The 19606-nt window shown below is 36.9% G+C and overlaps 1 protein-coding gene across 1 annotated transcript in view; it reads left to right on the top strand.

The window, feature by feature from the left end:
- The window catches only part of PNPT1 (polyribonucleotide nucleotidyltransferase 1), a 36389-nt gene that overhangs the window by 5519 nt on the left and 11264 nt on the right, over positions 1 to 19606 (top strand). The window contains exons 6-19 of the mRNA XM_032216539.1: positions 988 to 1051; positions 1144 to 1191; positions 1688 to 1801; positions 3924 to 4110; positions 6440 to 6491; positions 7165 to 7222; positions 8277 to 8373; positions 8807 to 8909; positions 9734 to 9804; positions 11436 to 11472; positions 12868 to 12934; positions 13015 to 13104; positions 13848 to 13901; positions 17212 to 17321. Of these exons, the coding sequence (XP_032072430.1) occupies positions 988 to 1051; positions 1144 to 1191; positions 1688 to 1801; positions 3924 to 4110; positions 6440 to 6491; positions 7165 to 7222; positions 8277 to 8373; positions 8807 to 8909; positions 9734 to 9804; positions 11436 to 11472; positions 12868 to 12934; positions 13015 to 13104; positions 13848 to 13901; positions 17212 to 17321 (1152 nt within the window). The remainder of the gene's footprint in view (positions 1 to 987; positions 1052 to 1143; positions 1192 to 1687; positions 1802 to 3923; positions 4111 to 6439; positions 6492 to 7164; positions 7223 to 8276; positions 8374 to 8806; positions 8910 to 9733; positions 9805 to 11435; positions 11473 to 12867; positions 12935 to 13014; positions 13105 to 13847; positions 13902 to 17211; positions 17322 to 19606) is intronic.

Below are 19606 nucleotides of genomic sequence, written 5' to 3'. Positions count from 1 at the left end.
ATCTTCAGTGGCAGCCATGCCCCCAGTGAAAAAACTGAAGATGGAGCAGATCCATGCAGATGACGTTGCTGCAACATGACTGGAGGAGGAATTCTGGGAGTTGAAGTCCACAAGTCTTAAAGCTGTCAGGTTTGAAGACCCCTGGGTTTTTTTTTTTCCTAAAGGGTTATGGGTGCAAGGATCTTGTAACTTGACAGCTTTCAGACTTGCACATTTCAATGCCAGAGTTCCTGAACCAACATGACTGGAGGAGGAATTCTAGGAGTTGAAGTCCACAAGTCTTAAAGCTGTCAGTTTTGAAGAGCCCTGGGGGTTTTTTTCTAAAAGGGTTAGGGGTGCAAGGATCTTGTAACAACAGCTTTAAGACTTGCGTGCTTCAAATGCCAGACCTTCTGAGCCAACATTTTGGTTGCTAAGCAGGAGCGTTGTTAAGTGATACTGATATTATATAACACTTTTAATTAAGCGGGTACCTTGAATAAACATAACTTTGAGTTTCAAATAATACTGATTTCGTTGTTGTCTTAGGTGACATCTGTGAAAAAAAATCAGATGCTCAGGCATGAAAATGTGCCGCTCAAACACTATACTTTTCTGCTCACACTGAAAAAAAATTAGAGGGAACATTGGTATCAACGCTGTTTAGTAAAACTTGATTTTCCTCTAAAAAGAGTACTTGAAATTATCTGCTCATTTTTCCATCTCTATCTTCTGCATGTTTCTAGTTGCTTTTTTGTTTTTGCATTTTATGTAATATTTCTGTGCATCATTTGGGTTTTCAACTAATACAAAAGTTATATTTATGTTCTCAGACAATATGTCTTTAACTCATTTCAATTATTCCTTATACATTTGCCTATAAATGCATTAAACAATCAAAGAGGCATGATACATTCTTGCTCAGTGTTGAACCATTTGCCAGGCTATTGAAATTTAGTATTCAATTACTGTTAACTAAAACGGTATTACTTGTTTTTCTTGTGTTAGATCATTTGTAATCTTTTAGCTGTAGATGATGCCTACAGTCCTGAGGTGCAGGCAATTAATGCAGGTAATGAATTTTTAAAATCTTTTTCCCCTCTAGAATAGATTGACTTAGTGAACTACCATAAACAGTTTCAAATAATAATTCTTACTGTTTAGCTTCTGCAGCTCTTGCATTATCAGACATTCCATGGAATGGACCTATTGGTAAGTACAGATGATAATTTAAACTATTATTTAGGTTTTTTTATACACAAACACATACATATATAAATTTGGGGGAGTTATAATCAAAGTTCATGACTGCTTCCAGTCCTAACCTTTGAGATTGTTTCCCTTTTCTAAGTTATCATAATCTGATTGTAAAACAAGTGCCAGAGATGCACTATGGAAGTAGCTTTTGTCATACATTATAATCACTGTTCTAATATCTTCTCAAGTTAAAGCAAAGGCAATTTGCTTTCCTTCCTTTGCTGAATTAGACACAAGCACTGTTTGGGAATTCTCTTTGTGATATAGCTTTTAAAATATTTGCTCAGTAAAGCAAATTCTTTTAAACAGCAAATTTGATAAGTAGTACATTACCGGTATTAAGCTGAATTTTTTGTAGTTCAAAAACATTGAAAACGTTCACAAATTATTGATTATATTGTTTGATTTGCATAACTGATGGAATATATTAATTTATGGGGTACCTCCTTAGGAGCTGTAAGAGTTGGAATGATTGATGGAGAAGTTGTTATTAATCCCACTCGAAAAGAAATGTCTTCTAGTACTTTGAATTTAGTGGTTTCTGGAGCCCCTCGAAACCATATTGGTAAGTGGTTCAGATATACATATAGAGTTAATTCTTGGCTTGAGACTGGTTTTCGGTCACTTGGAAACTAGCTTACATTCACAACTTTTACAACCACATGATTCACTTAACAATTACATGATTTGGACATACAGGTGGTATGATTTGCTTAGTGTCCACCATAAAAAGAGTCATAAAATCATGTTCAGTCATATACATACCTTGATTTATAACTGTCACAACTTATAACTGAATTTTTGATCTGAATTGTGGTAGATTGAGGACTACCTAGCTTTGATTTTAAAAGACTGAACAATTTTACTTCTATATGGAAACCACTTTTGGACTTTTTGTCAGAAACTGAAAGAAATTAAATTTTGTTTTTGGAAATTATAATCCCATACTAGAATTATATGAGATTATTGAAATATTGTGTATTTTGAACTGTGCAGAGTAGGGGCATGATGTGCACTGCATCTCAATTTTTTGGATGCTCTTCAAGGGCAGCTCCATGTAGAATGTGTTACAATAATGTGGGAGGCAACTAAAATATGAGGGAGTAGGGCCCCCCAATCTAGGAATGGGCAAGCTGTGCACAATCCGTAATTGTACAAAGACCCTCTTGCTATGACAGCAACCTGTTCCTTGAGCAGTAGTCATGAGTCCAGAAGGACTCCCAGATTGTGCATTGCCTCTGTAGAGGTAGTGCAGCCCTCTCCATGATAAATTTCCAGATCCTTTGGTTCCAAAACTCAAAGCTGTTGTTAAGTTCAACCCAAAAACAATATAGCTAAAAGTTCAATTCTTTATTTGCTCACACCATATAGACAGAATCTTGCCAGACTAAATCTATACTACTGAAGAAATAATTAGAGATTCTAGGAGTGACTGTCCTAAAAAATTTTATTTGATCCAACTCTGGGTTGTATTGCTCATCCCCTCTCCTTTATTCCATCTGTCCTGGGAAATTGTCACTGTATTATAGTCCATCACACTACCTTCCTCTTTGTAGACACATTCCATCATACCCATTCAATCTTGCCAGTGTTGGGCCAGTCTAAAACCCTATATCCTCTAGCTACCAAGACATGATGTCAGTAGCATTGCTTACTTCACCATGTGTATGGATATGCAGCTGGATATTATCAACATACTTATGATACCTTACTACAGGTGTATCAAACTCATATCCTTACGGAGTCATGTGACGTATCACGACTTTTTTCTCCTTTGTAAACGGTGTGGCCAGTGCATGACTCATCTGGCCCGCAGGCTGCAAGTTTGACACCCTGCCTTACCACATGATTACCAATAACCTCTTAGCTTCATGTATATGTTGAACATTAATGGAGAGAGTCTTGTGGCATCCCACAGTGTAGGGGCTGAGGGCAGGTTCTCTAGTTTCCAATCAACACTGACTGGCACCAGCAACGGGGGAAAGAAGAAAAATAATACTGTATATGCTACTCACTCCAACCCTGACAATTAGCCCAGAAAGACATGTTTGATGATATTTTGTCACTTTTCTTCTGAAAGTCTTTTTTGGTGTACCTGACTTAAACACTTTTTTTGGATGCTAAATCTGTTTCATCCCCAGTGCCTTCTTCAAATAGTACTTTTTTGTCACAATCAGTAAGCATTTAGTGCTTTTTTTTTACAATTGTCTTTCAAGATATATTATTACCCCAGAACAGATTGTTTATTCTTTGCTATTTTATTGTTTCTTGTTAGCCACCCAGAGTTGCATTTTCAAGATGGGCAGCCATATAGATTCATTAAATAAAATACTTAATACTTCCGAATCACAAAAATCTGGCAAAGAAGCTAGCTGTCTGAAGTATGCTTAAGTATTTTTTGCTGATGTTTATTGCTGTTTGCCAGTGACTTAGTTTAACTTGTTATTTGAGGAAGGTTCTAAAGTAGTGTTTCCAAGCCAGAGCAGAAAAAGCTAAGTGAAATAGGATAGATTTCTTTACAGCAAAGCAGTTAAATCTTCATATGTGTGAATCTTAAATTATTAATCTCAATTCATTACATAATATAGGCTGGCCATTTCTTTTACTTAGAAATTTTGTTAATAGCTAGTACATTTCGTACTGAAAGCTGTTGGAATGATTAACTACCTCTCAATTATATTCAATAGTTATGTTGGAAGCTGCAGCAGACAACATCCTTCAACAAGATTTCTGCCATGCCATCAAAGTAGGTTTGAAGCATACCCAGCAAATCATTCAAGGCATACAGCAGCTGGAAAGAGAGCAAGGAGTCAAAAAGAGAACTGACCATAAGTTATTGACTGCCCCTGAGGAGATTGTAAAATATGCACAACAGTAAGTGTGGACACAGACATCTGGAGAACCGTAATTGAATATGCCTTGGCTTCTTGTATTCTTTCTTACTTAAAAATAACTGTAGCTACATAATTGTTGCACACAAACATATGCTGCCTAATGTCAAGTGACCGAAGCAGCACAAAAATAATATACCATATTTTTCGGAGTAAAAGATGCACCAAGATTTTGAAGCAGCGAATTAAAAAAAAGTTTTTGCACTCTGCAGACCACCCAAAAACGGCATGCATAGCTTTTAGGAGGCTTATAGAGTGCTCCTGGGGGTTGGGGGGGGGCAAAAATGAGCAAAAAACACCCATTGTTTGCTCATTTTGCCCTCTTCAGCCCCCAGGAGCACTCCTTGCACTCTGCAAGGCTCCTAAAGGCTATGCACAGCCATTTTTGCGAAGGGCAGAGTTTCGGGAGGCCAAAAATGCTGTATTCAGTGTATAAGACGCACCTAGATTTTCACCCTCTTTTTTGTGGGAAAAAGGTGTGTCTTATACTCTGAAAAATACGGTATTTTCTTCACATCCCATTTTATACAGGTAGTCCTCAACTTACAATAGTACATTTAGTGACTGGAGTTACAATGGCATTGAAAAAAGTTACTTATGACCATTTTTCATATTTGTGACTATTGCAGATCCCTATGGTCATGATTAAAATTCAGGCACTTGGCAGCTAACTCATACTTATCACAATTGCGGTGTCCCATCTTTTGTGATCTGACAACAGAGTCAGTGGAGAAACCAGATTCAATTAACAACCATGTCTCTAACTTAACTGCAGGGAGTCACTTAACAACTGTCGCAAAAAAGATCATAAAATGGGGCAAAACTCAACAACAGAAATTTTGGGCTCAGTTGTGATTGTAACTCGAGGACACTTAACAAATAGGTAGAACTGGATATGTTAAATTCTGAAGATGTAAAATTTGCAGAAATGTTACAGGTATGAAAGAAAAAATGTTTCAATGAAAAACAAACTTAGAAGAAAATGAAAGTACATGTAGAGTTTAATATATTTCTATATCATACTTTAAGAACAAATTAGGCAAGCTCCTTTTTTTAAAAAAAAGTTTAGTAAAGCAGGTACTTTATAGGGTTGTAAAATGTATGCCATTTAGTGCTCTTCCAGTTAAATTAATAATATTCTTAATAAGACCTCTTCAAGGATGTCCTAGCACTTACAAGGTTATGTAAAGTCAGGTCACTAGTAGCACAGCACTTTCGTGCTCTGAGTTCTACTTGGTCTCATAGCCTGAAGTTGACTCTGCCAAATCTGCATTTTTCTTTTTTGCTAATATTCCATTATCCGCCCCCCCCCCCCCCCAACCCAGGTTAGATACTGATTTGTGGCTTGGGAAGTGTGTGAAAACATGCTTAGAAATGTGGAGCAGCTTAGAGCAGCAGTCCCCAACCTTTGGCAACCGGGGGGAGGGGGGAAGAAACCTGGCTTGTCACTTGTTAATGTTGAACTGTGCACGCACTTTTGTGCCTGCCAATCGCACAAGTCTAGCTATGCACATGTGCGTGTGTCAGCCAGCCACTGATGCAACCCAGTTACGAACAGGTCATATGGCCCAGTAGTGGACTGGAGCCTGGAGGTTGGGGACCCTGGCTTAAAAGATATACTGCACCTGAAAGTTGTTATCAAAATTAGTTCATTTACTAAAACGTCTGTTCCTGGCTTCTTTCCTAATTTCAAAGGATGAAGCTGAATTTCTAAATTGTGTCCAACGTAATATTGAGAAGATTTTGTTTTCTAAATTGATGTTTATTTTTTGGACTTCAAATGCATATAATAGATCTTATTGGTATATATATACTTTTTGTATATACTAGTATATACATTTTGTGCTCTAAATGTAGGTGTTTGAATACTTGCTGGATTATTGTAAAGGAAACCTTTGATTAAATAGATTACTGATGAGAAAGGTGCTTAGTAATACCAAACATTTACTAAATGGCAAATGGGTCTTTTTGAAACCAAAGCACATGGGAAAATCTACTCTTAATATTGAATGCTCATTTTGAGTGGAAGCAGCAAACGTGATCTAAACTGCTTTGATAAATATTAAAACAATACAATGTTTGGGACATTATTCATTCATTATCACCAGCAATTCAAATAAGATTCGCTTCAGCATATTTTGTAAATTAAAAGCAAACTTTATTAAACCAAATTTTTTAGGTTGGAGGGCTTACTCTTTCAAAGCAGAAGGAAAATTCAACATATATACAATATAAATGAAGTACTTATTAAAATATGAACTTGCTACATTGTTTCCTTATTTTTCCATGGTTCCTCCTCCACCTCTGCAAAGACTTGCATCTGAAAAAGTCACAGCAGAATTTTCAGACTTCACACATGATAAAGTAAGTATTTGCATTCATATAATCCCTTCTAAATTCTATTGATATAATTCCATCCCGGTAGGGCAATATACTGATCTTAGCTTCAAGAGGCAAAAGATGATTCAAAACATAGAATTACTAATGTTGGCCAGTGTAAAAATTTTAATAGTATAACATTTAGTGGCAATTTTTTAGCAAAACCCTATGTGTCAGCAAGAATCTAAGATCTATATTTATGAGGAAAAATGGAAGTATAAACATGCATAAATTTTCGGTTCACCATTCTTCTTATGAACCAGGACCAGGACCACCAGATCCATGGACTACTGTTGTCTGCAAAGATATTCTACCTTATCCATAGTCTATGTACCATATACATTTAATAAATAAAATTAAAAATAAATTCCCCACATTATTTTTAAATACCCTAAATCTCAGGAGAGTGCAAAATCCATGGATTCAGCCATTTTTTTTATTACTTCCAATTTATTTTTGGTGTCCCATAGTATTGTTAGATACATAATCATGATTGCAGTTATCAGGTTACTGACTCTTGATTTTTTTCTTAATTATATATTCTTATTTTAATAAATAGGATGTTGTGTTTGAATTCAATTTTGTATCTTTTGCCATCTTGAGCACTACTTATGAAAGGTAGAAGATAAATTTAATAAATAAACATTTTGCATTCCAGATTTCAAGAGATGAAGCTATCAACAAAATCAGGCTTGAAACAGAAGAACAGCTAAAAGGTCAGATACACTAATAATTGTTATATGCATGCATATTATGAAATATATTTTGGAGTGACTTTGTGTACAGATCTATTAAGGAGATAAATTAATGTCTGAGCAATGTAGTATTTCAGACTACAGGGTTTTTAGCCTGATTAAATGTTTTTATTCCTCTGATGTAAAAAATCAAAATCCTAGTACTGTGATGGCTAACTTTTTTGCCATCACATTGCCAAAAACGGGGGGAGTGAGGGGGCACGCGCATATGAGCACCCACCCACCCATGCTTTTGGCCGTGATGGCATGGTGGATTCATTTTTCGCACTCCCCAGGCTCCAGAGTCTCGGGAGGGTGAAGCCTCCAGAGGGCAAAAAACAGCCAAATGCACATACTGGAAGTTCGGGAAAGGACTTCCGGGTTGCCCGTAGGGCTGTATTTCTCCCTCCGGAAGAAGCCTCTGGAGGGAGAAAAACAGCCCGACAGGCAACCCAGAAGTTCAGGAATGGAAGTTCAGAGAAGCCTCGAGTGCGAAAAACGGCCAAAAATGAAGGCCAACATCAGCTGGCCAGCATGCGCATACGCGCTGGAGTTGATAGGGCAATGCCTCACGTACCCTAAGAAATGGCTCCACATGCCACCTGTGGCACACATGCCACAGGTTTGCCATAACAGCCCTAGTATATGAGAAAGAAGATGAATATTCTATTTTTTGTTATGCCTGGACTTTTTTTCTTTGTATAGTACCATACACACACAAACACACATGTTTTGTTTATCATCAACATCCATGTAATATGTTCACAGAATTACAGATTTGGGTTGCACTAAGATGATTATAAGAAAAATAGAATATATATATTTATATTTACATATACACGCACGCGCGCACACACACACACACGTAACCTTTTCCCTTCCTATTTGGTTGCTTTCATTTCTGCTTAGTTGTTCTCTTTGAATCTGCTGAAAGAAAAAGATAGAAAATCATGCTAATTATTTTGTTGCTAAAATGGATGCTTTCACTAATTTTTTAAGGAATAGAAAATAATTTTTCTTCTATGTTAACTTCTAGAAAAGTTTCCGGAGGCTGGTTCTTATGAAATCACAGAATCATTTAATGTTGTTTCCAAGGAAATCTTTAGAAATCTTATCATAAATGAATACCGAAGGTAAATGTGGAATTTATTGTAATTAAGTGGAGTTATTTTCAATGCTAATGGAAGGCAAAATGTGGGATAGATTTTGAAATATCTCATGCCTTGTACATGAGCCAATAAGAATAGAATCCCTAACCAGAAAAAAAATATGTTCTAGAAGTTATACTGGATTAAAACTTTAAAAATATGTGTCAGTTGATTGATTGGTCTGAGCTGTTGACAACCTATTTTAGTTGGACTTATATTTGACTATTATGCCAGTATGTACATATCAGTTGAATAGTAGATACAGGAGGTGCTGTAATAAATGTGCTCCTCTACTCTGTATCAGCTCTGACAGGTAACACTGCTCTTGGATTTAAAGCAAAGGATGCATTCTGTATTTGAGTTTGTGAAATAAGACTTTAGAAAGAAAAAAAAATTCTTTTTAACTCTATTTTTCTAGATGTGATGGTAGAGATTTCAATACACTTAGAAATATCAGTTGTGAAGTGGACTTGTTTAAAACTTTGCATGGTTCAGCTTTATTTCAAAGGGGACAAACACAGGTATTCACTTCTGTTGTTTCTGAATATTATAAGTTTAAAAAATTCTTAAATGTTCCATTTTTAAAGAATTACAATATTTATTTCGGTTTGTTGATTTGGATGATATCCTGGTAAAAACATTAAAAGGGGGATATAATCAGCAGCAAAACTCAAGATTTATATGAACAAGTTCAAGATTTAAAGCTTTATCATCATTTGAAAAAGAAACTTCATGCTCAGGGACTCTGGAAGATGACTGCATGAGTCTATGTCTTAAGAGAGGAAAAAATCTTACAATGCAAATAGTGGTATATTGTTAGTATGCAATTAAAACCAAATTTATGATTTTAAGCTACTGCAATATTTTGAAATAAGTTGACTGCTACTCTAAAATTATCCCTAACTTTCTTTGTGCATAAGCAATTAGAGGACATGGTTTTGTTTTGCATTGCTGTTAAAATTGCATTGTATGAGATATGCATGTCAATGAATGAAAAGCTTCTTGTAGATGAATAGATAAAAATAGTATTATGTGTGATTAGATTTCTTGATCTTAAACTGGTAAAAAGAGTAAATATTTTCTTATTTTTTTCATTCTGAAAAATAAGTTCAATTGATTCGTGCATATATTTGATTGAAAATTTGAATATAGATATAGATATATTTTGAATATATTTGTAGTATAATGTTAAACAAGTACAGCTCAGAAACATTTGAAATGAAGGTGAACATAATTTCACTGTTTCTGAAGCACTTTATATTAATTATCATTTTTATTTTATAGTAATTTAATTTTCATAAAGAGAAATGTTTTTTATAATATTTATTTTTTGGCTAATTTTTAGGTCCTCTGTACAGTTACATTTGATTCATTAGAATCAAGTATAAAATCTGACCTTATCACTACAGTTGCCAGGTATGTACCATTGTATATTTTTCTTTCACCTTCTTTACAATGGCAGTTTTTGCTCTTTGCTGGATCATTTGATTATAACATTGCTTATACAGATAGTCCTCATTTAACCACGAGTAGGGCAGTGAGTGTCCATGACGCTTGCACGACGGGAGTCACAACTGCCTGCAATGCTCACGTAAGTGAGGGCACAAGTTGTTGCGAAGCTCACGCAGGTGAGGCCCCAAGGACTTGTGACCCTCATGCTACTGGGGCTGTTGCAAATAGGCCATGGACCAGTAGATTCGGGACCCCAAAATTATATTGTTTACAAACCATGGGAACTGACTTTTCGCATCATCTTAATTCATAATACAGATAATCCTTGGTAAAGGACCATAATTGGAAGCAGAATTACTATTGATAAGCAAGGTGGTTGTTATGTGAGTCGTGCTCAATCTTATGACCTTTTTGCCATGCTTGTTAAATGAATTACTGCAGTTGTTAAATGAATCATGCAGTCATTAAGCAAATTGAACATCGCCATTGACTTTGCTTGTCAGAAGCCATCTGAGAAAGTCACAAAAGGTGACCTGGTATGTTGCAGCCATCATAAATGCATGTCACTTGCCAAGCACCCAAATTTTCATCATGTTACTGTGGGGATGCTGCAACAGTTGTGTCAAAACCAGTTGTCACTTTTGTCAGTGCCATTGTCTTAGTTTATAAACTAAGAATTTTGGCTTACTGTAGGACAATGGTTTATGGTACTTGAATACATATATGTCTCCAGCATCTTTGTTCTTACAAGCTTACATATCCCTTCTAATAATGTTTTCATTTTTATTTTTTAAATGAAAAGTTGCAACCAAAATGCCATCCCCTAGAATAATTGTATTTATAAGAATGCTTCTAAGCATAACACAAGCTTCCTGGGCATTGCTATAAAATAAAAGTGGATTCATTGCAGCCCAGTGCTTTCTTTGCAAGTTTTCTTACACAGAAAATGTTGGATTAGAAACCAGCATTCTAGAAGGGAAGATAATGGACAATTTCACATTTTTTTTATAAATTAATTTTCCATGATGTGCTGTGCCAATCATTTTTGTGAACAGATAAGCCTCCTTGTGAAAGTGCTCAGAACATTGTTCACTATCTTAAAAAAAGGTGACTAAAACATCAATTCAGACACATTTCTATAATGAGTATGTGCATACATGGATGAGCACATGCTGTACACAGTGTGTAAAACCACTTCTTCAGACAATTTTCTATAAAAAATGGATCAAGTGTAGGCTGATTTAGTTTTAAAAATATACCTTCCTAGTGGTTCATCAGATTAGTTTTTGAGTTCTGAAAAGAGGTTGGTCTAATCATGAAAATTGCTCCATAATAATGTACTTATTATACATTACTATAAGCTAAACTTACTTCAAAAAGTAACTTGCTTCTGAAAATTTCAAGGTTTCTGCAGAATTTTATGGCTTGGGAAAGGTGCTTGGAAAAATGAGATTTCTCATGCCCTAAATCCTGAATTTCATGTTTTGTCCATTTGTTCGTGAAAGAGGACAACGTCGTTTTATTTAAATGTTCATGGATTGATTAAATTATATACAGCTCATTAAGATCTATATAACTTTTTATTTCTATTTTAGTGGGATAAAAGAAAAAAACTTTATGCTTCATTATGAGGTATGATATTTTTCTTTGTTTCACTTGAATTCTATTATTTTTAAGGATGCTTAATCAATAAACTTCAGTACTTGAACTTAGGACAGATTCTACATTGTTTTTCTTAAAAGGAAAATTCCTGTGTGTCATAAGTTTATTCAGATCTCAAGGGAACTCCAAAGTTTACTGTGGAAAAACCAGCTGTATTGTAATAACAATATTCTGGCTGTTGTATTTGTTGTGTACTTTTAATACTTGCATTTGTTAGAATGTGATATTTTTGTGCCTTTTTAATGAGATTTTAATATTTTACTCTGCTTTGAGTATTTTTAGGAAGAAAATAATTAATATACATTGCAAGTGACCACTACCTCTAGGGTTCCCACTTAAACAACATTGTCTGGGTTCCCACTTAAATAAGTTACATTACTTGGATTTCCATCTAATGTTAAGCCATAAATCATATATTGGGGTAAATTGTGAATTCATTGACAGGTTTTGAGAGAAGTAAATTACATTTGGGCAACAGCAATTAAAAGCAGCAATTAAAAGTCAGAGTCAGTAGACAGTCAGATAAAGGTAGTCCTCAACTTACAACAGTTAGTTTAATGACCATTCAAAGTTATAACAGCACTGGAGAAAGTGACTTATGGACATTTTTCATATGACCACTGCAGCATCGCCATGGTCATGAGGTCAAAATACAGATGCTTGGCAATTGACTCATATTTGTGACAGTTGCAGTGTTCCAAGGATATGTGATCACCTTTTGCGATCTTCTGGCAAGCAAAGTCAGTTTCACTCAGCAACTTTGTTACTAACTTAACAAATACAGTGATTTACTTAGCAACTGTGGCAAGTAAGTTCACAAAATGGGGCAACTCACTTAACAAATGTCTCATTTAGCAACAGAAATGGGCTTAATTGTGGCCGTAAGTTGAGGACTATCTGTATATGACCATTTAGAAGTTGCTGTACCCATTCTTGCCTGTAAATGAAGAATTATTTTGTACCACTGAAAAACTATTACTTCACATTATCACTTATTAAAGGGCTTTTATGAAATACCCCTTAGATTGTTCCTAAAACAGTGTGTATGTGTGTGTGTTTGTTTATATGTGGATATATTGCACAGATTTGGGGGGGGGGGGTGGCAAATAGATGCATATATGTATGTATTATAGTTATTTCAAGCAGTAAATGTTTTTTTTACTTTAACATGATATAAACATCTGGTCTGATTTCATGGACTGTGAGAGCCAGTATTTTTCTTCAAACCTGTGAGAATAAATGAACCACTTAAAATGTGGGAATAATTTCTAAATTCTGAAGTATGCATGTGGTATGAATTTCTGGCTCTATATCTTAACATAAATACTGACCTAGCATTTTAAAGTGTCTTCCTTCTCTTTGTAGTTCCCTCCATATGCAACTAATGAGATTGGCAGAGTTTCAGGTATAAATAGGAGAGAACTTGGTCATGGTAAGTAAACCTTTAGACAACTCATTGTTTATATTGAAGTTAAGTATTCTTTGTATTCATGACGTCATTTTTACCTGTAGGCGCACTTGCAGAGAAGGCTTTGAAATCGGTGATTCCAAGTAAATTCCCTTTCACAATAAGAGTTACTGCAGAAGTATTAGAATCAAATGGTATTTGCTTTTTTATATATTTTTCTTCAATCTATAGGATTTGGGATAAGGGATTTATAGTTTTTTTTATCTCTAGTAGAAAATTGCATTGTAGTTTTGGTAAAAATAGAATTTATGAATGTTTCCGACCCTTATATTTCAACTCCTGTTCCAAGTTTTTTTTAAATATATCTCTACTAGAAAATTGCATTGGGGTTTTAGTAAAAATAGAGTTTCTGAATGTTTAAGACACTTATACTTCAACTACTGTTCCAAGCTTTTTTAAAAAATTTCTGAAATGCATCAAGGTTTGGGATTACTACTTTGTTAACGTGTATCTAGAATGACTGAAGAATCTACATCTAGGAGATAGAAATCAAAAGTTGATGAACAGTTATGATTTTCTTCATATTACTAGGATATATTTCATATTCATATATGGGGGGGGAGGTTACCTTCAAGTCAGTTTTGACTCCTGGTGACTGCCTGGATTATTCCCTACATTTTTCTTAGTAAAATTTCAATGGTGGTTTGCCATTGCCTGCTTCCAAGCCCTGAGAAAGAGTAACTGACTCAAGCTCACCCAGCTGGCTTTGTACTTAAGGAGGAATTAGAACTTGATGGTCTCTGGTTTTGATATAATTCCTTCACCCCTACACCAAATTGGCTCTCACTGGGAAAGCAACTCATTTGTAAATATATGTTAGAAAAGTGGTGTTTAATTGACAATGCATTAAGGGATACCTTATAATTTCTGTCCCCAGGTTCATCCTCAATGGCTTCTGTTTGTGGTGGGAGTCTAGCCTTGATGGATGCAGGTATGTTGTTCTAAAGTGTATGAGTTTCGTATTTTGAATTGATTTATGCAATACAATGCTATGAAAATAGTAAAATTAGAAATACTGGTTTCAAATAGCATAAAGGTCAGATCTAACTTTTACTCTTGGGTCCAATTCTGGGTAATACAAACTGTTTGCAGGACAAATTGAGAAAAAGAATATTAAAAGGAGTGAGTAGGAATATTTATTTATTTATTTATTTATTTACTAGATTTATAAGACTACCCAACTCAAACAGTGTGATTCCTATGAAGAAATTTAAGAATTTAGGAAGCTTTGGCCCTAACTAAAGAATAAGTGAAATATTTGAAAAATTGTCACTCAAATGATGACCATCAGTTGTATCATTCTAGACCACGGATCCCTGAGCCAGAGTTCACTACCAGGCCTTGGCTCAGTTCAGATCTGAGCCATGCAAGCGGTGGGCACGCGCATGCGTGCAGCAAAACTAATATAAGCGACAGGCTGACATGCAAACCACTTCCCCTCTCCCCCAACCCTCACCAGGCCGCCAAGCTGTAAAGGTTGTGGACCACTGTTCTAGACTGCAGAATATGTATAATGAGGTATGATTACACATACTGTATATACCTGGAATATAGCAGATTGGTCCTTTTGATCTCATTGAGCACAAGTCCCTAAATCTTCCCCATCCCCAATTTCTATATGTTTCTACACTCCTTAGGAAAATCTAGTAGGAGTGCTACTCTGATATAGTTTGTTTGGGAGGAAAAAAATCTCTGCATTATTTTACTGGGGAAGAAGAAGGTGCTAAACTACTTAATTTCTCTGAGTAGTTTAACTGAACAGAAAAAACATATACCAAGATTGAGGAAATATAACTATGTAAAATAATAAGTTTCACCCCATGAAAAGTTTTTTTTCTTTTTTAGCATATGTAGACATATCAATAATTTATTGTAATTCAAACAATATATAAAATATAGGAGATATAATTTAAAAAATATGACTAATTAATTTTGCAACCCTTTATTCAACAAAAAACATGTCAGTTATGCTATTTCCTTCTATGGAAAAATACACTCTTGGCTCTAAAACCTGGCATTGCTCCCTTTGTTAGAAACAATTTCAGGTAGGCATTTCTTTTAATTAGGTACCATTCTCTGACATCAACCAGGAGGATTTTTTCCCCATTTCTTCAGGTTGAATTTTTCCAGCTGTGTGATGTTTGAGGAGTTTTTTGCATGAATGACCTATTTTAAATCACCTCACAGCTTCTCAGTAGAATTTGGATCTGGGCTTTGCTTTGGCCATTCCAAAATCCTCCTTTTTTCCAGCCATTCCATTGTGAATTAACTGGAATATTCAGAAACATTGTCATGTTGCAAGGTTCACTTTTAGTTGAGCTTTAATCTCCTGACAGATGGTTTTACATTATCCTCAAACACCCTCCAGTACAATGAATAATTCAGGAGTCCTTGGTGCAGTTGGATCTTGGTTGTTTTCATGCAGACATTTCATTACCCAAACTAGGTAACATCGTCAATGGATAATTCATAAGCATTCAACAGTGATAAGCTGCCCAGCCCCTGATGCAGCAAAGCAGTCCCAAATCATAACATTTCCACTACCAAGCATTACAGTTTATATCTGGATCCTCTGGTGAAATGCTTGTCAGGTTTTCAAGTGATGAAACCCATTCAAAGAAGAAATGTGCAAAGTCCATCTTAGAAAACAAATTTATTTTATTTAGGTAGACATCAAATTGGCAAAGTCTGTTGTAATTCTGGAACTGACACAAACCGGAATTACACCACATAATATTATAAGTTAGAAACATTCCTCAAAAGTCACATACTCCAATAAACACTCAATCCACATTGCCCGGTGTCTTCAAACTCACCAGGAGCAGCCTCTGTTCTCACAGGAAAGAAGATCACCTAGCCAAAACAATCCTCACTATCTATTCGGTCCTTCCCCCCCCCCCCCCAAAAAAATCTTACATAGTAAAGACAAAGAAAAGGAATAAATGAGTATAATATAGAGCTAAATAAAATGGTTACAAATATGTCAAATTCGGGCTCGACAATGCTATTTTAGATTTTCACCAAATATGCGGTCTGGTACTTTGACCAAATAGCTATCTTTGCCTTGTTTATCCAGAGCACATTGTTTCAGAAGCCCTGGCCTTTGCCTAGTTTTCATGAAAAAACTTTAGTTTTACCCTAGTATTTTTTCTGGACAGCAAAAGTTTTTTCCTTGGCCCACCTCCCTGGTAAGATGGTCTAAGTAAATTCACAGTTTGAAATCTGCACTTCTAGGGGGTCTTTCAGACAACGGAATGGTTGTTAAAATATTGTTGAAATTAAGATAAAATAACTGTATGTTGAAATACATTGAAAAAGTGAAAAAATTCAATGGGGTTTTCTCACTTTTCACATGACTGTAAATGGAGTTAAAACAGAACGGAAATGTTTAAAAAGGAGAATTGGATATTAATTTGGAAGAGGATTCCCTTGCTTGCTTCTACACAGAGAAGCAAACACATAAAAGAATCATAGCTGTTCATATTAGTCTCTGACATAAACATAGATATTCATTTCATCTAGTTTTGTATGTTAGATAACTTTCTAATTCCTGAACTCTAATCACAATTGCAATGTATCTGGCTTTTAAGCCAGTGCCAGATACAGGTACAAAAGACAAAATTAAGCTGCCCTATTCTTTTTGGAAAAACTTACATGACAGGAGTTTCTCCCTTCTGATTGGTTCGTAGAGTTTGATTTTTCTAGGTTTGTTTATTTCTGTCCACTACATAGACTGACGAATTACATTTTGGTTTTACTTTTAACACTTTTGTGTCAATGTTTGGGAGGAGACGTCTCCCCATTCACTACAACTTGGAGGAAAGCAAGCTTGGGGGAAAATGTTTAATTTTGAAAGTTGGGCATTTTTCCCCAGTGCTACAAGAATTTGTAATCAAACAAATTATCTAGAAAACTGATGGTCTTCCCTTCTTTGAATATGTTCACATTGAGGATAGGAAGAAATATCTCTTGCAGAGTCCAAACTGGGTGCATACAACAGACACTAGAAATATCACACAGAACAGCATACACTCTGTTCCAGCATGAGTCTGAAAGCTTGAAGGACAAAATCTCTGGTTCCAGTGACCAACCCAGATTGGATCCTGCAACATTATCCTGGGACATATATATTTGCCTTCATTTGTGAGAAATATCTCTTGAACTGAGCAGAGGTTGGATTCCAAAGCCTATTTGGTTTCATTCAACAGCATGATTTGGGGGCTTTTTTTTTTCTCTGCCAGGAGTTCCCATATCATCCCCTGTAGCAGGTGTTGCTGTTGGTTTGATTACCAAGCCAAATCCTGAAAAAATTGGAGAGATTGAAAATTATTGCTTATTAACAGACATTCTGGTGAGTATCCTTAAGTTTGTTTCTTAGTTTTGAGATATCTTCAATCTATAAAATTTATATTAAATTATTTCAAAGTTATTATTTTTTTATAAAAATTCAATAAAAAAATTCATAACCATTATATATTACTGGCAAAAAGAAATTGCAATAACATGATGAGAGGCAGAACTTTGAATTAGGAGGGTACCTTTTGAATCTAATGAGTGATATGCTGTTTTAGGAAACCCACTACTTTTCCTCATACATCCTGCTTATCTATTAAATGGAGTGGCCACCATACACATTTTAAAATATCATCATTTTAGCCATTGTCTATCCACTGCAGGATGAAGGCCTCTTCTGCATGTTTCCAACCAATATGGTCCAATGTGCCAATTGGGCCTGGAATACTTTTTTAAAATGTGCATTTTAAAATATAATCTGTGTGAAGTGCTTTAAATATTACACGATCATCAAGAAAATTTAATGTTAAATATTAACACTGGTGGACTCTGGAGATTAGTCAATTATTTTGTTTGGCAGCCATATAACTTTTCTTCCATTTATACAAACTCACATCTGATGAACTGTTGAATTGAGTATCTGCCTGATATGAGTATCATATACCATTAGTTCTTGACATACAAACACAATTTGAACAATTTGCCCCAATTTATGACTTTTCCTGCCACATTTAAATGAATCACTGCAATTGTTAAGTGAATCGGAGGAGGAGATGCCTAGAGCACCGTTGGAGGTCCGATAAGTCCGAATCGAACCGAGCAATGGTAACCACCTGCACCAAGGAATACACCAGGGCACTTAGGGCTGCAAAAAGATCTCACATAGCCACCTTGGTTGCGTCCGCTGAGTCTCGCCCAGCCGCCCTGTTTAGGATAACCCGCTCCCTATTGAATAAAAGGGAAGCGGGGGAACCCTTGCAGGGCAGAGCTGAAGATTATGCCCAATTCTTAGCGGACAAAATTGCTCGGTTTCGGTCGGACTTGGACTCCACCCCCGCAGTTCCAGCCGAGGCACAGGAGGATCAACCAGAACAGCTCTGGGTTGAGTTTCAGGACGTTACCCTTGGGGATGTGGACAAGGCCATGAGGGCTGTAAGTACCTCCACCTGTGTACTGGATCCGTGTCCCTCATGGCTGGTTACTAACTGCAGTGAGGTGACACGAGGCTGGATCCAGGCGGTTGTGACCGCCTCGCTTCGGGAGGGGAACTTCCCCGCTGCACTGAAAGCAGCGGTGGTGAGACCCCTCCTGAAGAAACCATCTTTGGATCCAGCTATCCTTAATAACTATCGTCCAGTTTCCAACCTCCCCTTCCTGGGGAAGGTTGTTGAGAAGGTGGTGGCCTTCCAGCTCCAGCGGTCCTTGGAGGAAGCAAACTATCTAGACCCCTTCCAGTCAGGCTTCAGACCCGGTTACAGCACAGAAACCGCTTTGGTCGCATTGATCGATGATCTCTGGAGAGCCAGAGATGGAGGACATTCCTCCATCCTGGTCCTCCTTGACCTCTCAGCGGCTTTCGATACCATCGACCATGGTATCCTTCTGCGACGACTGCGGGAGGTGGGAGTGGGAGGCACCGTGTTGCGGTGGTTCTCCTCCTACCTCTCGGACAGGTCGCAGTCGGTGTTAGTGGGGGGGCAGAGATCGTCCCCTAGGCCCCTAACTTATGGGGTGCCTCAGGGCTCGGTCTTATCCCCCCTACTATTCAACATCTACATGAAACCGCTGGGAGAGATCATTCGCAGGCACGGGATTAGATACCATCAATATGCGGACAATACTCAATTGTATCTGTCCGCCCCGTGCCAACTCAATGAAGCGGCAGACGTGATGAACCGAGGCCTTGAAGCTGTTATGGACTGGATGAGGGTTAACAAGCTTGTGCTCAACCCAGAAAAGACCGAGTGGCTGTTGTGTTTCCCTCCCAAAAATTCGACCAATATTCCATCTCTCAGGCTGGGGGGTCAAATTTTATACCCCTCAGAGAGGGTTCGCAACTTAGGAGTCCTCCTGGATCCACAGCTATCGTTTGACCACCATTTAATGGCTGTGACCAGGGGGGCATTCGCCCAGGTTCGCCTGGTGCGCCAGTTGCGACCCTACCTGAATCGGGAGGCTCTCACAACAGTCACCCGGGCCCTTGTGACCTCTAGGCTGGAATACTGCAATGTGCTCTACATGGGGCTGCCCTTGAAGAGCATCCGGCGACTTCAGCTAGTACAGAACGCGGCCGCGCGAGTGATTGTGGGTGCACCTCGGTTCACCCGCATAACACCTATCCTC

This window comes from Thamnophis elegans, chromosome 4, assembly GCF_009769535.1.
Source record: "Thamnophis elegans isolate rThaEle1 chromosome 4, rThaEle1.pri, whole genome shotgun sequence".
Taxonomy (NCBI): domain Eukaryota; kingdom Metazoa; phylum Chordata; class Lepidosauria; order Squamata; family Colubridae; genus Thamnophis; species Thamnophis elegans.
The sequence above is the reverse complement of the archived record's forward strand: the minus strand, read 5'-3'. Positions and strand labels throughout refer to the sequence as shown.